The sequence below is a fragment of the Tupaia chinensis genome, unplaced genomic scaffold (assembly GCF_000334495.1).
Source record: "Tupaia chinensis unplaced genomic scaffold, TupChi_1.0 Scaffold000023_1, whole genome shotgun sequence".
NCBI lineage: Eukaryota > Metazoa > Chordata > Mammalia > Scandentia > Tupaiidae > Tupaia > Tupaia belangeri.
In genome coordinates, this window is record NW_006159453.1 from 689,944 (window position 1) to 708,815 (window position 18,872).

General features: G+C 37.1%; 1 protein-coding gene across 5 annotated transcripts in view; it reads right to left on the bottom strand.

Moving 5' to 3' along the window:
- MTF2 (metal response element binding transcription factor 2) overlaps positions 1-18,872 on the bottom strand; it is an 87,860-nt gene that overhangs the window by 14,447 nt on the left and 54,541 nt on the right. For all 5 annotated transcript variants that reach the window (XM_027770438.1, XM_027770436.1, XM_027770435.1 and 2 more), the window contains 3 exons: positions 14,272-14,367; positions 13,286-13,354; positions 9,922-10,045 (listed from right to left, as the gene is read on the bottom strand). In XM_027770438.1, the coding sequence (XP_027626239.1) occupies positions 9,922-10,045; positions 13,286-13,354; positions 14,272-14,367 (289 nt within the window). The remainder of the gene's footprint in view (positions 1-9,921; positions 10,046-13,285; positions 13,355-14,271; positions 14,368-18,872) is intronic.

The window sequence follows — 18,872 nt, forward strand, 5'->3', positions numbered from 1 at the left end:
ATTCTAGTAAGAGTTCTTCCTTAATGCTTTTTAAAATTTTTTTGCTTTTAGAGAAAGATTTTTGCTATAGGACATGTGTGCTTGCCAGAAAAACAGAAAGACAGAAAGTGTGAAATCATCCCCTAGGGGAACAGCTACACGAGAATCCCTTTTCCTTCACAATCCTCGAGATTTTGGGCATGCACCCACACACACCCAGCATGAGTTTCAAGCCGCCAGGTCCAGACTCAAACTGCTGTCAGCCATGAGGGAGTCTTGCAACTTAACCATTACGCCACCTGCTGGTCTCACTTTATTTAATATTAACAAACCAAGTATCTGAAAAATCTCTGTAAATTTTTGGTAACAAAGCTGACTTCCTAATTTGTAAAACCCATTCCTTCCTACTTTCTGAAAATCACAGTCAACTCTTTTTGGGGGGCAATTATTCCCTATTGTTTTTCAGAGCATCTGTAAGTTCCTTAGCACTACATCCACTACTTTGCACTGATGGTATATTTTAAACTCACACAAAGGGATCAAGGGCTGCCTTTCTGTTTTGCAAACTAAAGGTGTAACATTATAGTGCATATGAAATAATGGGTTTTACAAATTAGTAAGTCAGTTAAAATTAATCATGCAATGCCATTTCCATCAACAATAAATCCCATATATGATGGTGATCCTATAAGATTATAAAGGAGCTTAAAAAAGTATTGCCTAGTGACAAAATCATTGTTGAAGTCACATAATACATCACATTACTCGCATTTGTGGTGATGCTGTGCTTCCAACTATATAAAATACATATGACTACATACAATACATGACACTTGATAAAATGATAGTAAAGAACTATGTTAACTGGTTTACATTCTTACTATACTTTTCATTATTGTCTTCACGTATACTCCTAGTTACTAAAAACTTATCCATAAAGAAGTATGCCACTATGGGACAGCAGGTGGTGTGGTGGTTAAGGCACTATACTCTCACATGACTGACTGTGGTTTGAATCCCTTATCTGGTGGCTTGCTTTCTTTTTCATTTCTGTCTGTCTGTCTGTCTGTCTCTCTCTCTTTCTCTCTCTCTCTCTCTCAGACTCTCTCTGGTGAGTGCATGTGCCCTACAGCAAAGTTTTAAAATAATAATAAATAAAATTCAATAAATAATTTTTTTAGAGAGATTTTTGCTATAGGACGCGAGCACTGGTCAAAGAGATAGAGACAGAGAGACAGAAATTACCCCCACCTGGGGAGATGGCCACACCACAAGCCCTTCTCCAGTCACCTCACCTTTGGGCATGCACACATGCACAAACACCTGGCACAAGTTTTAAGTCACCAGGTCCAGGACTCAAACCACAGTCCAACAATCCAACCATTATTCCACCTGCTAGTCCCCTAAATAAATAATTCTAAAAGAAAACTTAAAAAAAAAAAAAAAAAATATGCCACTGGGGTCCAGCATGTGGCATGATGAATGAAGCACTGGACTAATACACAACAGATGGTGGTTCCAGCCCTGGACCCAGTAACTTGAAAAGCATGCTGGGCTTGTGTCTATGCATACCTTAAATGCTGAGAGGAGAATGGAGGAGAATGGATTGTGGTGTGGCCATCCTCCTAGGAGGATGATTTTTCACTTTCCTTCTCAATCTCCGGTGAGTACACATGCTCAAAGGCAAAAACCTAAAGTAAAAACATGCCACTAGAAGCAGCTTCATGCATTTTATGTTTACCAATGAAAACGACTGCAACGCTTTTCTCTTGTGCATGATTTCACCTCATGTTGTTCTAACTCATCTTCCACTGGGTCAAGATATAGAGATAGAAGACAAGATATAGAGATGGAAGATACAGATAATTCTGATCCCAGTAGGATGAGGCTAACAGATATATCTTAGTTTAATACAAAAAGGTTTAAAAAGTTTTTTAAAAAGCTGAAATATAAAAAAAAAAAGTAGACTACAAGGGCTTCTGCATATATACTGTGCTTACATTTTAAACTGTTTTATTACAAAAAGACTTTATAAAATTAAGTTTATAAATAAGTTATATAGCAAGCTAAAGTTAGTGTATTATTGAAGAAAAATTTTTTTACAACTTTAGTGTAGCCTATGTGTACAGTGTTTAAAGACGCTACAACTGTATACACTAATGACCTAGGCCTTTGTCTTCCTTTCGTACTAAGCGCCCTTATACAAGTTTGTTTTTTCTTTTTCTTTTTTTTTTTGAGAGAAAGAGATCTCTGGTATATGGCAGATGTGCTCACCAGAGAGGGAGAAAAGACAGACATACACAGAAAATGAGAAGTCATCCGGGTGGGGGGAGGACGGGGACGGGAACGGCCACGCCATAATCTCTTCTCCATTCTTCTCTTGGGTTTTTGGGCATGCACGAACACACATGTACAGCATGTTTTAAGCTGCCAGGTCTGAGACTCGAACCGCAGTGGACTATATGGAAGTCCACTGACATAACCATTATGCCATCTGCTGGTCCCTTTAAAAACTATCATATTTTTCCTGTACCTTTTCTAGTTTAGATATGTTTAAATACACAGATATTGGGACCAACAGATGGCGTGATGGTTACATTGCTAGACTCCCATATAGTCAACCATGGTTTGAGTCCTGGACTCACAGATTAAAATTCATGCCAGCTGTATATGCATGCATGCCCAAAATTCCAAAAAGAGACTGGAGCAGAAGGGACTGTGGCATGGCCATCCACCCGGGGGATGATTTCTTGCTTTTTGTCTGTTTCTCTGGCAAGCACACATGCCCTATAGCAAAAAATCTCTCTTAGAAAAATAAATAAAAACACAAATATTTACCATTATGCTATAATCACCTATGGTGTGGTATTCAGTACAGTAACAAGCTATACAGGTTTGTAGCTTAGGAGCAATAGGCTAGAATGTATACCCTAGGTGTATAGTGAGCTATACCATCTAGTTTTGTTTAGGAACAATTTATACTATTTAAACAATGACAAAATCTTTTAAGGCTGTTCTCAGAACATAACTCTGTCATAAGCAACATGTAACTATCTATCTTCAACCAAATAAACCTTTTTGTTCCTCCCTCTCCAGACACTAATCTCATACTATACTTTTATTTTCAAATTTGTATATTTTTGTACAGACATAAATACTATTTATAGTATAACTCTTACCATCAATAAAAAATATCTTTCAATTAGCAATAAGTTCCATGCCACCTAAGGATGCCTACAGCTTTATTTGCCAAACTAGCTACTATATGCTAATACACAAGACCCAAGTCCCAAGTCTTGTTAATCGACTTCTGATTTTCACTTAAAGTATACCACTTCTATTTTACTGTTTTTCTCTAATCAAAATATATCTACCATACAATAATAATTTACTGAGTTTTATCTGTGTTGTTCTACCTTCCTCAAAAGTGAGATAGCATGGAATACATTCTTCTGCTATCAACCTTATGGTTTTTCTATTTTTTTGAGTTTTCTTCGTTTGTTTATTGTTGTTGCTGTTAATTTGCTATAGGGCATGTGCACTCACCAGTGAGACAGAGAGATTGAGAGAAACCGAGAAAGCAAGCCATCTAGTCCAGGACTCAAACTATGGTCAGCACTGTGGAAGCAGAGTGCCATAACCAACCACCACGCCACCTGCCTGCCCTGGTTTTTCTATTTCTTGAGAGTTTTATTTTGTTGTTGTTGTTGTTGCTTTTGCTACATGGCAAGTGCGCTCACCAAAAAGAGAGACAGAAAGCGAGAAATCACCCCCAGGGGGGATGGCCACGCCTCAATCCCTTCTCCTCCATTCTCCTCTTGGGATCTTGGGCACGCATGCACATGCGCCCAGGGTGACTTTAAGCCACCAGGTCCAGGACTTGAACCACAGTCGACTATATGGGAGTTCAGTGATAAAGCCATTATACTAACTGCTGGTCCCTGGTTTTTCTATTTCTAAGACCAGAGTTAACAGAAAAGTGGACTGTTATTGAATTACAAGCTACAAAGATGTACAAAAACCACACAGGAAACACAGTGTGAAAATATCACTGTCTTCTAATATGGTTTAAAATGTTAACCTCTTTTCACGGCAATCTAACAAAACACTCAACTAAAAAAAACCCATGATATTGTATGAAAGAATTAAATATGCCCTGGGACCAGCAGATGACATTATGGTTACATAGCTGGACTCTCACATGGCCAACTAGGATTCGAGTCTTGGACCCAGTGATTTCAAAATTAGCAGGCTGCGTGTGCTTGTATGCCCAAGATCCCAGGAGAAGAATGGAAGAGAAGGGACTGTGGCGTGGCCATTCCCCTGGGGAGTTAATTTCTTCTTTCCCCCTGTCTGTCTCTCTCTGGCAAGCACACATACCCTATAGCAAAAACATTTAAAAACTGATAAAGTAAAAGAAGGTATAGCATTGGGTGATGGTGAGATGTCAGTGCAGGCTCATCAACTGTACCTAATGTACCACACTGGTGGGGGGTACTGATAATAAGAGAAGCAACTCATGTGTAGAGGAAGGAGGCAAAGTGGCCTATCTCTATACCCTCCTCTTCATGTTGCTGTGAACCTTAAACTGTTCTTAAAAACAGTCCTGGGCCAGCAGGTGGTGTGGTAGTTAGTAGCGCTGGACTCCCAAATGGCCGGCCACGGTTCGAGTCCTGGACAAGGTGGCTTGCTTTCTCACTTTCTCCCACTCTCTCACTCACTCTCTCACTCTGTCCTTCTCAGATCCAATTAAAATAATAAGTAAATAAATTTTAAACAAAAAGTCCTTAGGGGCCAGCAGGTGGCGTGGTGGTTAAGGGCGCTAGACTTCCACATGGCTGACAGTGTTTGAGTCCCGGACCTGGAGGCTTGCTTTCTCACTCACTTACTTTCTCTCTCTCTCACCCTCTCTCTCTTTACTTTCTCTCTCTCTCTCTCTCTCTCTGTGTCCCTCTGGTTTTTTTTTTGTTTGTTTTTAAGAATTACTTTATTTAACTTTATTTATTATTATCATTATTATTTTTCAGTTTGATCAGAGAGAGACAGAGAGAGAGAGAAAGTAAGAAAGCAAGCCACCAGGTCCGAGACTTGAACCGTGGTCAGCCATGTGGGAGTCCAGCGCCTTTAACCACCACGCCACTTTCCGGCCCCTATGTCCCTCTTTGTTAAAATTAAAATAAATGAACAAAGTTAAATAAAATAATTCTTACTAAAAAAAAGTCTTTAAAATAAAAGGGGCCACAGTATTGTCGTATTACACTGAAAAAAGAAAGAAAGAAAGAAAGAGAGAGAGAGAGAGAGAGAGGCCTCAGGCAGTGGCATAGAAGTAATTCATTCAACTCGATTCACATGGAAAAGATTCCAGATTTGTGCCCTGAACCTCGCTAAACATACTATGATACTCCAATGAATGCCCATGAGCTTGGTCAGCTCAGAATGGGGGTGGACTGAGACATGGGAAGCCTGTTGGAGATGCCTGCCTCACTGTTCTTTCTCTCCTTTCTCCTTCCCTCCTTAATGAAAGAAATCATTTAACACGCATGATATCACTGGTTCAATATGTATTTTTAAAAAATTGGGAACCAGAAGTTAGCATAATGGCTATGTCGCTGGCCTCCCACATAGTCAACTGCGGTTCGCGTCCCAGACCTGGTGGCTTAAAACTCACACCTGGTGCGTGTGCGTGCATGCCTAAGATCCCGAGAGGAGAATGGAGGAGAAGGGATTGCGATGTGGCCATCCCCCCTGGGGGTGATTTCTCGCTTTCTGTCTCTCTATCTCTCTCTCTCTGTCTGGCGAGCGCACGTGCCCTATAGCAAGAACCTCTCCAAAAAAAAAAAAATTACAACGCAAGTATCACTGGTTCAATATGACATTCAACAAATAATTACAAATGTAAATGTGTATTTATTAGATTTCCAAAATAACATGCAAATTATTAAAGAATAGCAGTGTCATATATAAATCAAAGCTCTAGAATGGTAAATATGAGAAGTGCCTCTTTGTAATTAAGTGTACAATCTATATTCCTATGCAAAATGCCATTAAAAAGTCTCAAACTTCTCACACTATCGCAAGATTACTTTTCCTTTTTTTTTTTTAAGAATTATTTAATTTTGTTCATTACTATAATTATTTCTTTTCACACTCATCATAGAGAGACAGAAAGAGAAAGACAGACATAGAGCGAGAGGGGGAAAGTGAGAAAGCAATCCGCAGGTCCAGGACTTGAACCACGGTCAGCAATACAAGAGTCTAACACTTTAACCGCTATACCACCTGCCAGCCCCAATATTACTTTTCTTTTACCTGGGTAGGACAGGGAAGAAATTTCACATTAAAGAGAAACTAAAAATGACAACTATTATGTTCCTCTTTTTGTGTGTTTAGGAGAGGTTTCACTTCTGAGAGAGGAAAAGGGAGACAGCATCCCATAATGGGTATAATAATTCTGCAATCCCTTAACCTCCATTTCTCCCATCTATTGGGATTTGGGACATGCACACATGCAACTAACATGTTTTTGTTTTTTTTTTTTTGAGAAGTTTTTGCTATAGGGCGCGTGCGCTCGCCAGAAAGACAGAGACAGAGAGATAGAAAGCGAGAAATCACCCCCACAGGGGGGATAGCCACGCCACAATCCCTTCTCCTCCATTCGCTTCTTGGGACCTTGGGCAAGCACCCACACGCACCCGGCGTGAGTTTAGGCCGCCGGGTCTGGGACCCAAACTGCAGTCGACTACGTGGGAGTCCAGCAACATAGCCATTACACTAACTGCTGGTCCCTCAACTAACATGTTTTTCAACCCACAGGACCAGGACTTGAATTGCATGGCCGGCTGTGTGGAATCCAGCACCCTTTATGAATAAGCAAGGGCTTGTCCAGTGTTTTATTTCATTTTTAGGTGAAATTTCCAGAGCAAGTGTTTATATAATCTATTCACTTTGATACATAAAATAAAAACTAATGTTCAAGATGACTCAAGTATTCCATGGTACTGAATTATGAAATATAAATATTCCTTTTGTCTTAGGGTCAGCCTGTGGTGTGGTGGTTAAGATGACTGGATCCTGCAAGGCAGACTATTTAGTTTGAATCCCAGACTCACGGGCTTGAGAGACAGGCCAGGCACATGTGCATGTGTGCCCAAAATCCCGAAAAGAGGGAGAAATGGAGAACAGATTACAGTATGACCATTCCCCATGGAGATTGCTTTCTTCCTTTCTCCTTTTCTCCCTCTCACCCCTCCCCAGCAAGCACATGCACCCTCTGTCAAAAAATTTTAAAATAAATGCATAAATATAGTTTAAAAGTAAATTAAATGAAAAACACCAAATAATTATTATAGACTAGGATAAATTTTATAATCTCTATTATTAAAATCTTACCCTGCAATCCAACTTCAATTACAGTATAAAGACGTAGGAGATTAATACAGAAAATTAAAACTCGGAACTCCAATCTGTCCAATAATTAGTCTGTATTTGAGATAATTTATGTATGAATTTCTTTCTTTTTTTTTTTTTTAAGGTTTTGCCATAGGACACATGTGCCTGCTACAGAGAGACGGAGAAAGACAGAAAGTGAGAAATCACCCCTAGGAAGGATGCCCATGCCATAATCCCTTCTTCTTCATTATCCTCCTGAGATTTTGGCACACATGCACACAGAGCATATGATCTTTAAGCCACCAGGTCTGGGACTCACACCACAGTCAGCCACGTGGGAACTCAGCACCCCAACCACTATGAATATTTATTTATTTTAGAGGTTTTTGCCTTAGGGCATGTGTGCTTGCCGGGGAGAGAGAGAGACAGAGACAGTGAAAGAAAATTACCAGGCCACAATCCTTTCTCTTCCATTCTCCTCCTGGGATCTTGGGCAAGCACACACACCCACCCTGTGTGATTTTCAAGCCACTAAATCCAGGACTTAAACCGCGGTCAGCCATGTGGGAGTCCAGCGATGTGATCGCCATGCCATCTGCTGGTCCCACAAATATTTATTTTAATGCAGAGAAATTATTACAAGTCACTTGTTCTAATAATGTATCTGATGGCTCAAAAAACTAGAAAGACTCCATGAAAAGTTAAACTTTTTATTTCTAAGACTTTACCTGACAGGATATAGAAAACAAAGTCATTTCTATTGCTGAGATAAATATCTTCTTTTTAATATTTTAAAAGATGAACACAAAGTGTATGTGAGGAAGAGGTAAGGGAAAGCAATCCTTCCCACCAATGTGAGGTGGTCATTCTACAATCCCCCTTTCTCCCTTTCTCCATCCTGTCAGGCTCCTGGGCACGCATGCACACATGTCTGGTGTTTCTTTCACGCTGCTGGGGTTTAGGATTTGAACCACAGATGGCTATGTGAGGTCCAGCCTGAAGTATTTTGTAATGTTCTGACAAGTTCAGTTAGAGCTGAGAAACCAGAAATTCATAAATTGAAATGAACACTTTTCTTCAAAAATAAACTAAACATGATATTTATTCTTTGAATATTTTCAGTATCTTAAATATCTACATAAAAATTTAATACAAAATGATGGTATTTGAAATAAATACAACATAAATTCTTAGTAAGTATACTCACTAGTATACATCAAATAACTACTGCAGAATATGATCAAGTGAAACAAAAAATGTAACATCAATAACAGGTATAAAGATGTATCTGTATATAAATGGCTGAAAGAAACGTGGCTAGGAATAAAGAATTTTTAAATGAAAGCTTTAGAGCTTTAAAATCTTAAGAAAGTATAAAGAACACTATGATTACTGCTAATGTCTTATCCTTATTTTGTACTCATTACTAATTAGTTTATTGAAATAATTAAAATTTGCAAGTTCTCAAATTTCATGTAAGAAACAGCATTTAACAGAAAGCAAGAAATAATATTATAGTCCAATATCTAATACTAAAATATCTTATGGCAACTGAATTTATATCCTAGGATTTTAAAACTTAGGTATCCTGAAGGCATTTATTTATATAGCTAATCTACAAGCTAAATAAATGTACATTAAATAAATATGTATCATAATTCTCTTGATGATCCATAAAACAGCCCAAACCTAAGAAAGCCTTTGACCTCCTATTTGATAAGAACTTTATAAACTCACTTGTGTCTAGAAGGTACAAAAGCAGAAATTCTTCCTAAATTTCACATCAGTTTGCACAATATTTACCTCAAAAACTAATGTATGATTAAAATACACATATCTAAATCAATTTATTAGATGACCAGTTTTAGTTTTAACTGAAAAGTATGTATCTGTATTTTAATAATTCTAAAATAAATGCTAAAAAAAAGTAGCTATTAAACTTATTCTAGTTACTTTCTTCTTTGTGCTATTCTACAGTTTCAAAGTCTTCCATCATCATGCACTACTTTTCCTTTCCTTTTTAGAAAAGACCATAAATCAGCGCAGGCAGTTATACTTTGCAAATCAGAAGCAAAATGAGATGTCAGATAGAGGGGGAATAACTAACTCAGGTAGCTTCACTCTGTAACTCATTATTCTAACAGTATTACTAAATCCCACTGCAAGTCAGAGACATGATAAGGGAAGACCAACAAGAGAGGAAAGAAGAACTTTGGTTACATCTTTGAGATTTTAGAAAAAAAGGAAGTGGAACTGTGAATTCCCAATACTAAGGATTTCTCCCTCCCTTCTATCTTTTAACAATGATTCTCACTTCAGAATATGAAAGAATAAAATAACTTACTTCCTCCTTGTATAATTTTCCAGTCAACAAGCAACAAACATAGGAGGATGACGGGACTGTTCCTGGTATCTTTTCCAAAGTTATTTCTCCCCAGAACTGAGAGTAAAGCTTTACTTTAGTTGTCTGACTTACACAAATGTCTTAGTTGTCTTTAACAGAAAGAAAACAGACATCAAGTAGCTAGTGAAGTTGGATCTAAAACCACCTACCTCTCCAGGGTGCAATCTATCCCAGTTTTCATTAATGTATGTCATAAGTTCAAGTTCAGAATCAAAGTATTTCTTCTTGTGAATAACACTTAGGTTGTAAAGGCATAGGTGTGCTATATCTACCCTGGAATCCAAAAATAATCAAAATATACAAAAACAATGTTTTTGGTTACTGTTAAGAAATCACACAGTTTTCTTACAAAACCAGTAATGAAAAATCCAAAGAAAAGAATTTAGGTGGCTATCGGGTCAATATTGTATATCATGGTCATAGTATAATAAAATCACTATACATAAAGATAGTTGGAAAACACTGACTAAACATTTACTTGTCCTGAATATTAACTGTAAACTGAAAATGTTTTAATTACTTCTTAAAATACAATTAAAGAGCATTTGACTTTAAGAAAAAATAACTTACAATCAAGATTTTTGTGTCTTCACTACTACATATAAGCTACAGAATAGACCACACTTTATTAGGATTTATCTGCTTCGTAAGTTAAATTTGTTCCTAAAATATGTAAAACAGAACAAATATTTGTAAGTACTTACTATAAGCATTTTATTAGTAAATCTACAAAATGTATCATACTTCCCATGGATAAGAATTACTATACTGAAACAGCAATTGCTGTATTTTTTATGCCTATTTGTCTTCTATTGTATATTTGTCTGAAGGCCTAAAACAACCATAAACAATAGGACCAGCAGATGGCATAGTAGTTTCGTAGTGGAGTCTCTGGACTCCCATGTAGTTGACCACCAAGTGAGTCCCAGATGCAGAGGCTTAAAACTCCTACAATCTATATCCAAAATCCCTAAGGGAGACTGGTGAAGAAGGAACTACGGCATGGCCATTCCGGCTGGAGGGTGATTTCTCACTTTCTCTTTGTCTCTGTCTCTCTGGCAGCACACATGCCTCATAGCAAAATTCTCTCCAAAAAAATAAATAAATAAATAGCTACAAACATGAATAAGAATTTTGATCTAGGGGCTGGCAAGTGGTGTGGTAGTTAAGGCACTAGACTCCCAAATGGCTGAGCACTGTTTGAGTTCCAGATCTGGTGGTTTGTGTTCTCACTTTCTCTTTCTCTCTGGTCAAATTAAAAAGCAGTGATAATGAAAAATTAAATTAAATAAATAATTGTTACAAAAAAAGAAATTTAACCTAAAAGATGTCTTAAAGCTACATTTATATCATTTAATAATGAAAAGACTTATTTATCAATAAAGATGAGATAATCCTTGATGACAAGGATGACATTCTCAAGATGACATCAGGCTTGAGAATAAATGAAAGAAGGGGTCAGCAGGTGGCATGGTGGTTGAGGCACTGAACACTCTTACATGGCCGACCATGGTTCGAGTCCCAGACCTGGTGGTTTGCTTTCTCACTTTCTCTCTCTCTCATGTCAAATTAAAATAAATGAATGAATGAATAAGTAAAATTAAATAATTCTTAAAAAAAAAAAAAAAGAAAAAAAGAAAAGAATAAATGAAAGAAATAAGCCAGGCAAAAAAAAAAGAACAAATTTTTATTTAAGCCAAGTACATATAGTTTCATCACATAGCTTTAAGAATACAGCTTTTTTTCTTCCTTAACAGAGGTATCTGTGCTTACCATTGTAATGGTAGACGTTTGAGGTATTCTGGTCCAGAACTGCAGACAGAGCAAATAAATGTGTAAAACCTACAAAAAAGAGAGAAGTTTTATATTAAGTAATCAAATACACACACACACACACACACACACACACACAACTTAGCAATTATAGTCAATTTTAAATGAGTATCCTAGAGTTTATGTAAGGACTAATACTTAAAGCAAAATATGACTTGACCTTTGACACTGCTTATGATTTAAAGAGATTTCTTTTCCAATAATGGTAAGTGATAAAACAGTTTCTACCTGAGGGAAGGGACAATTTTTTTAACCATTAAACCTTCAATGTACACATATATATTCATATGCACCCACAGTTTATGTGGTGTATACCACATAATGGCTTGTGTATACCATAGTTTACCACTGGCTTCTGTATGCCAGGAATTATCAAGGCTGCCCTCCTATACATCATTTCATTCAATGCTCAGAAAAACCTGGTAAGATAACCCAAAAGAGACAAGATGACCTTCCAAAGGTCAGAAAGATAATAAAAGGCATAAGCTAATAAACATATTTTTATGTAAAACTTTAGTGCTCATCTTTACCTTTTCTTCTTAAAGCTCACTCTGCTATTTCACATTATCCTAACACAGATAACATATTAAGTCCACTTTTAGAAATTCTTAAGATCTAAGGTATAAATTATTTCTATAACAAGGTCCTGTAGCCTTTTCCAATTTTGTCACAGGATTCCTCTGAGGTTATTTAAAGGAAAGTAACAATGAGATCAGTTTAGAGCACCAAGGGACAACTGAAGCAAATGTTATCACTGCAAATACTTTCTGGAGTAATAACAAAAAGCACAAAAATTTTGTGTATTTTAAGTGTATTATTTAGTACTTTCCCTTTTAAAACTACTTTAAAATATCTAAAACCTCAAATATAACCACAATTTAAAAGCCACAAAAAAATCAATCATTAAAGTTCAAATGCCCTCTCAGAGGGTGATTTCTCACTTTCTCTTTGTCTCTGTCTCTCTGGCAGCACACATGCCTCATAGCAAAATTCTCTCCAAAAAAATAAATAAATAAATAGCTACAAACATGAATAAGAATTTTGATCTAGGGGCTGGCAAGTGGTGTGGTAGTTAAGGCACTAGACTCCCAAATGGCTGAGCACTGTTTGAGTTCCAGATCTGGTGGTTTGTGTTCTCACTTTCTCTTTCTCTCTGGTCAAATTAAAAAGCAGTGATAATGAAAAATTAAATTAAATAAATAATTGTTACAAAAAAAGAATTTTGACCTAAAAGATGTCTTAAAGCTACATTTATATCATTTAATAATGAAAAGACTTATTTATCAATAAAGATGAGATAATCCTTGATGACAAGGATGACATTCTCAAGATGACATCAGGCTTGAGAATAAATGAAAGAAGGGGTCAGCAGGTGGCATGGTGGTTGAGGCACTGAACACTCTTACATGGCCGACCATGGTTCGAGTCCCAGACCTGGTGGTTTGCTTTCTCCCTTTCTCTCTCTCTCATGTCAAATTAAAATAAATGAATGAATGAATAAGTAAAATTAAATAATTCTTAAAAAAAAAAAAAAAGAAAAAAAGAAAAGAATAAATGAAAGAAATAAGCCAGGCAAAAAAAAAAGAACAAATTTTTATTTAAGCCAAGTACATATAGTTTCATCACATAGCTTTAAGAATACAGCTTTTTTTCTTCCTTAACAGAGGTATCTGTGCTTACCATTGTAATGGTAGACGTTTGAGGTATTCTGGTCCAGAACTGCAGACAGAGCAAATAAATGTGTAAAACCTACAAAAAAGAGAGAAGTTTTATATTAAGTAATCAAATACACACACACACACACACACACACACACACAACTTAGCAATTATAGTCAATTTTAAATGAGTATCCTAGAGTTTATGTAAGGACTAATACTTAAAGCAAAATATGACTTGACCTTTGACACTGCTTATGATTTAAAGAGATTTCTTTTCCAATAATGGTAAGTGATAAAACAGTTTCTACCTGAGGGAAGGGACAATTTTTTTAACCATTAAACCTTCAATGTACACATATATATTCATATGCACCCACAGTTTATGTGGTGTATACCACATAATGGCTTGTGTATACCATAGTTTACCACTGGCTTCTGTATGCCAGGAATTATCAAGGCTGCCCTCCTATACATCATTTCATTCAATGCTCAGAAAAACCTGGTAAGATAACCCAAAAGAGACAAGATGACCTTCCAAAGGTCAGAAAGATAATAAAAGGCATAAGCTAATAAACATATTTTTATGTAAAACTTTAGTGCTCATCTTTACCTTTTCTTCTTAAAGCTCACTCTGCTATTTCACATTATCCTAACACAGATAACATATTAAGTCCACTTTTAGAAATTCTTAAGATCTAAGGTATAAATTATTTCTATAACAAGGTCCTGTAGCCTTTTCCAATTTTGTCACAGGATTCCTCTGAGGTTATTTAAAGGAAAGTAACAATGAGATCAGTTTAGAGCACCAAGGGACAACTGAAGCAAATGTTATCACTGCAAATACTTTCTGGAGTAATAACAAAAAGCACAAAAATTTTGTGTATTTTAAGTGTATTATTTAGTACTTTCCCTTTTAAAACTACTTTAAAATATCTAAAACCTCAAATATAACCACAATTTAAAAGCCACAAAAAAATCAATCATTAAAGTTCAAATGCCCTCTCACCTGTCTCCAAATAGCATTGGCTTTTGAAGGCATTGCACACAAGCCTCATGAAACCACTGCTTACATTTGCAGCACTGTAGCATTTTTAAATACCAGCTATAAGAAAAAAAAGTTGATTTAGATTACTATTTTTATGAGATTAAAGGTTCATTTTAACAACAAAGTGGCATTTTCAGAATAGAGTTCTGATTAAAGTATCATATTTCAAGTTATACTTCAGTGTTAAATGTGTCATTTCCCAAAAAGATTTGTAATATCAGCCATATCATCCCTCCTGTCTTTTACTTATGGGAATCTATAAGCTGAAAAATAACTACAATTTCTTATACTTTCTCAAAGTACAAGCCTGACAGGTCAGAAGTATTGCTGTTTACCTCAGATAACAAATGGCCTCGGCAGCTTTTGGGTTCTAAATATCTCATTTTATTTTATTTATTTTTTAAAGAAGTATTTTTACTTAACTTTATTATTACTATTATTATTTAACTTGTGGGGGGTAAGAAAGTAAGCCAACAAGTCTGGGATTCTAACCACAGTTGGTCATGTGGGAGTCCAGCACCCTTCACCACCACACCACCTGCCGGCCTCATTTTTATTTTTAATTTTTTTTTAGAGATTTTTGCAATAAGGCACATGTGCTCACCACAGAGACAGAGAGAAAGAAATAGAAAGCGAGAAATCATCACCCCCTCCCCGAGGGATAGCCACACCACAATCCCTTCTCCTCCGTTCTCCTCTCAGGATCTTGGGCATGCACATACATGCAATCAATGTGAGTTTTAAGCCATCAGGTCTGGGACACAAACTGCAGTCTACTATAGGGGAGTCCAGCAACGTAACCATTACACCATCTGCTGGTTCCTAAATATCTCATTTTATCTTCACTGTATTTCTATTACTCTTGTCCATTACAACGAAAACAGAAGAGGTGAAGCAATTTAATAAACTTGGTCATATAAATTATAATCTATAGTTCTAACAGATGTAAAGGCTTTGCAACAGGTCTAATTCTATTTCTGAGTCTACAGATCTGTTTCACATAGCTAAAGATACTAAAACTGAATCTTCATCTAAAAAGAGTATGTTCTCTTTTAAGTAAGTACATTATTTTTTAAAGAATTATTTATTTTTAATTTTACCAGAGAGAGACAGAGAGAGCGAGAAAGCAAGAAAGCAAGCCACCAGGTCCAGGACTCAAACCATAGTCATCCATGTGGGAGTGTCCAATACCTTAACCATCATGCCACCTGCTGGTCCCAAGTAAGTACATGTTTTTAATATAATGACTCCCAAATAATGTCTTTTCTTCTTACTAGTGAGCCCCATATAAATTATAAACCATACACAAGCAAAAGCAAAAAGACCGCCATCAGGTCATTTATTCCTCAAATGACCAGTAATGTTCTAGGTATTCTGGTAGGTGCCAAAGTTAGAGTAGTTAGAAGGATCAGACACAATTTTTGTCCTTCTAATGCTTAAGGAACAATGAATGATCTGCCTCATAAGATAATATAAATAATAATTTCTACCCATTTAGAACAATGCTTTATACTAAATGTTATGATTAAATGAGTAAACAAGAAACAGCAGTCTCTAGGGCCTATGTTCATCTCTTCATATAAACTGAGAACACTGGGGCCAGCAGGTGGTGTGGTAGTTAAGGCACTGGACACTCCCACATGGCTTACCACAGTTCAAATCAAATAGTAACAGTTCAAGTACTAGACCTGATGGCTTACTTTCTTACTTTCCTTCACTCTCTCTCTCTCATTCTCTGTGTCTCTCTCTGGCCAAATTAAAATGAATGAATAAATTTGGGGCCAGCAGGTGGTCAAGGCACTGGACACTCTTATGTGGCTGACCATGGTTCAAGTTCTAGAACTGGTGGCTTGCTTTCTCACTTTCCCTCCCTCTCTCTCTCTCTCTCTCTCTGTCTGTGTGTGTGTGTGTCTCTGTGTATCTCTCTGGTCAAATTAAAAGAAATGAATGAATACATAAAAATTTAAAAATAACTCTTAAAAAAATGAATGAATAAAATTAAAACACGTCTTAAAAACAAAACAAAACTGAGAACATTTATAAGAATGTTAAATTCTGGGACCAGCTGTTGGCATAATGGCTGTGTTGCTGGGTTCCCATGTAGTCAACCGTGGCTCGAGTCCCAGACCCAGTGGTTTAAACTCATGAGGAGCACATGTGCATGCGTGCCTAGGATCCCGCAAGGAGAATGGAGAAGAAGGGATTGTGGCGTGGCCATATCCCCTGGGGGTCGCTTTCTGTCTCTCTGTATCTTTGTGGCGAGCGCACGTGCCCTATAGCAAAAACCTCTCAAAAAAAAAAAGACAGAAAAGAATGTTAAATTTCAGGGCCAGACCTTGGCATGGTGATTAAGGCAGTTAGATCCACAGAGCTGATTATGCGGTTTGAGTCCTGTATCCAGTGGCTTGAGAAACACTGGGAACATGGTGCATGTGTGCCCAAATTCCCAACAAGAAAGAAAGATGGAGAAGGGTTACAGCATAGCCATTTTCCACTGAGGATACTTTCTCACTTTGCTCCCATCTCTCACTCTCTGATAGCGCATTAAAGAATTTAAAAATGTTAAATTCCATAATACCAGATATGAGGTAGAATGAAAAATGAAAAATCAGGACCAGCAGTTGGCATAATGGCTATGTCGCTGGACTTCCATGTAGTAGACTGCAGTTTGAGTCCCGGACCTGGTGGCTTAAAACTCATACTGGGCGCGTGTGTGGGCATGCTCAAGATCCCAAGAGAAAAATGGAGGAAAAGGGATTGTGGTGTGGCCATCTCCCCTGGGGCGGGGGGGATTTCTCACTTTCTGTCTCTGTCTCTCTCTGTCTTTCTGGTGAGTGCACGTACCATATAGCAAAAACCTCTCAAAAAAAAAAAAAAGAAAAATAAAAAAATCCATTCATTGGGACCAGCAGGTGGCATGGTGGCCAGGGGCGTTGGACTCCCACATGGCTGACCGCGGTTCAAGTCCCGGACCTGGTCTCTCTCTCTTCCCTCACTCTCACTTCCCCTGTCTCTCTCTCTCTCTCTCTCTCTCTCTTCTTACTCACTCTGTGTCTCTCTCTGGTCAAATTTAAATAATAAATAAATAAAGTTAAACAAAACAAACAAAAAAAAACATTCATTCATTTATTCACTTTCACCTCTGAACCACTTTATATGTTCCAGCATTTTCCTGTACAATACCCCAATCTTTATGTTCTTTAGTTTTTTGCCATAGTGCGTAAGCACTTGCCAAAAGTGATAAATCACTGTCCCCTCAAGGGAGATAGCCACACCACAATTTCTTTTTCTCCATTCTCCTCTCAGAATTTTGGGCAGGCAGGCACACACACATACACAAAATGCTTATTTTTAAAACTCAAAAATCCTGGGGCCAGCAGTTAGTGCAATGGGTATGTTGCTGGACTCCCATGTAGTCGACTGCGGTTTGAGTTCTGGGCCCAGTGGCTTAAACTCACACCAGCGCGTGTGTGTGCGTGCCCAAAATCCCGAGAGGTAAACGGAGAAGGAATTGCGGCGTGACCATCCCCGCAGGGGGTGATTTCTTGCTTTCTGTCTCTATCTGTCTGGCAAGCGCACGCATCCTATAGCAAAAACCTCTCCAAAAAAAAAAAAAATCAAAATCCTCATTAAAGTTTAAATATTCTAGTTATCAATATCTTGGTTATCAAGTTTCATTCAGAGATATTACTCTTATTACAGCTCTCTAGTATCTGGATAGGATTTTTTTTTTCAGTTAAAAACTTAAAAAAACAATTTGTTGTTAAAAAATTAAAAAGAAATAATAATTGGGGCCAGCAGGTGGTATGGTGATTGAGACACTGGGCACCCACATGGCTGACCATGTTTTGAGTCCGGGACCCAGCAGCTTGCTTTCTCACTCACTCTCTCTCTCTCTGATCAAATTAAAATCTATCAATAATGACAATAAATAAAATTAAATTAAATAGTTCTTTTAAAAAATAAGTAAATAAATAACAAATTAAATAATTCTTTTTTTAAAGAATTATTTATTTATTTCTATTTGCTGCTATTATTATTATTTTTTTAATTTGACCAGACAGAGAGAGAGAAAGAGAGAGAAAAGGAAAGCAAGAAAGCAAGCCGCCAGGTCTGGGCCTCAAACCACAGTCAGCCATGTGGGAACCCACACCTTTAACCACCACGCCACCTGCTGGTCCCTAAATAAGTAATTCTTAAAAAAAAAAAAAAGAAAATAAAAAGAAAGAAAGAAAAGAAAAGAAATGGAATATCAGGGCTGGCAGATGATGTGATGATTAAGACACAGGACTCCCTCATGGCCAACCATGATTTGAATCCCAGACCTGGTAGCTATTTCTCTTTCTCTCTATGGTCAAATTTTAAAATAATAATAATGATAACAATAAATAAAACTTTTTAAATAATTCTTTTTTTTTTTAAAGAATTATTTTACTTAACTTTATTTATTTATTCATTTGCTCATTTCTATTTGACCAGAGAGGGACAGAGTGAAAGAGAGAGAAAGTGAGAAAGCAAGCCACCAGGTCTGGGACTCGAACTGCAGCTGGCCATGTGGGAAT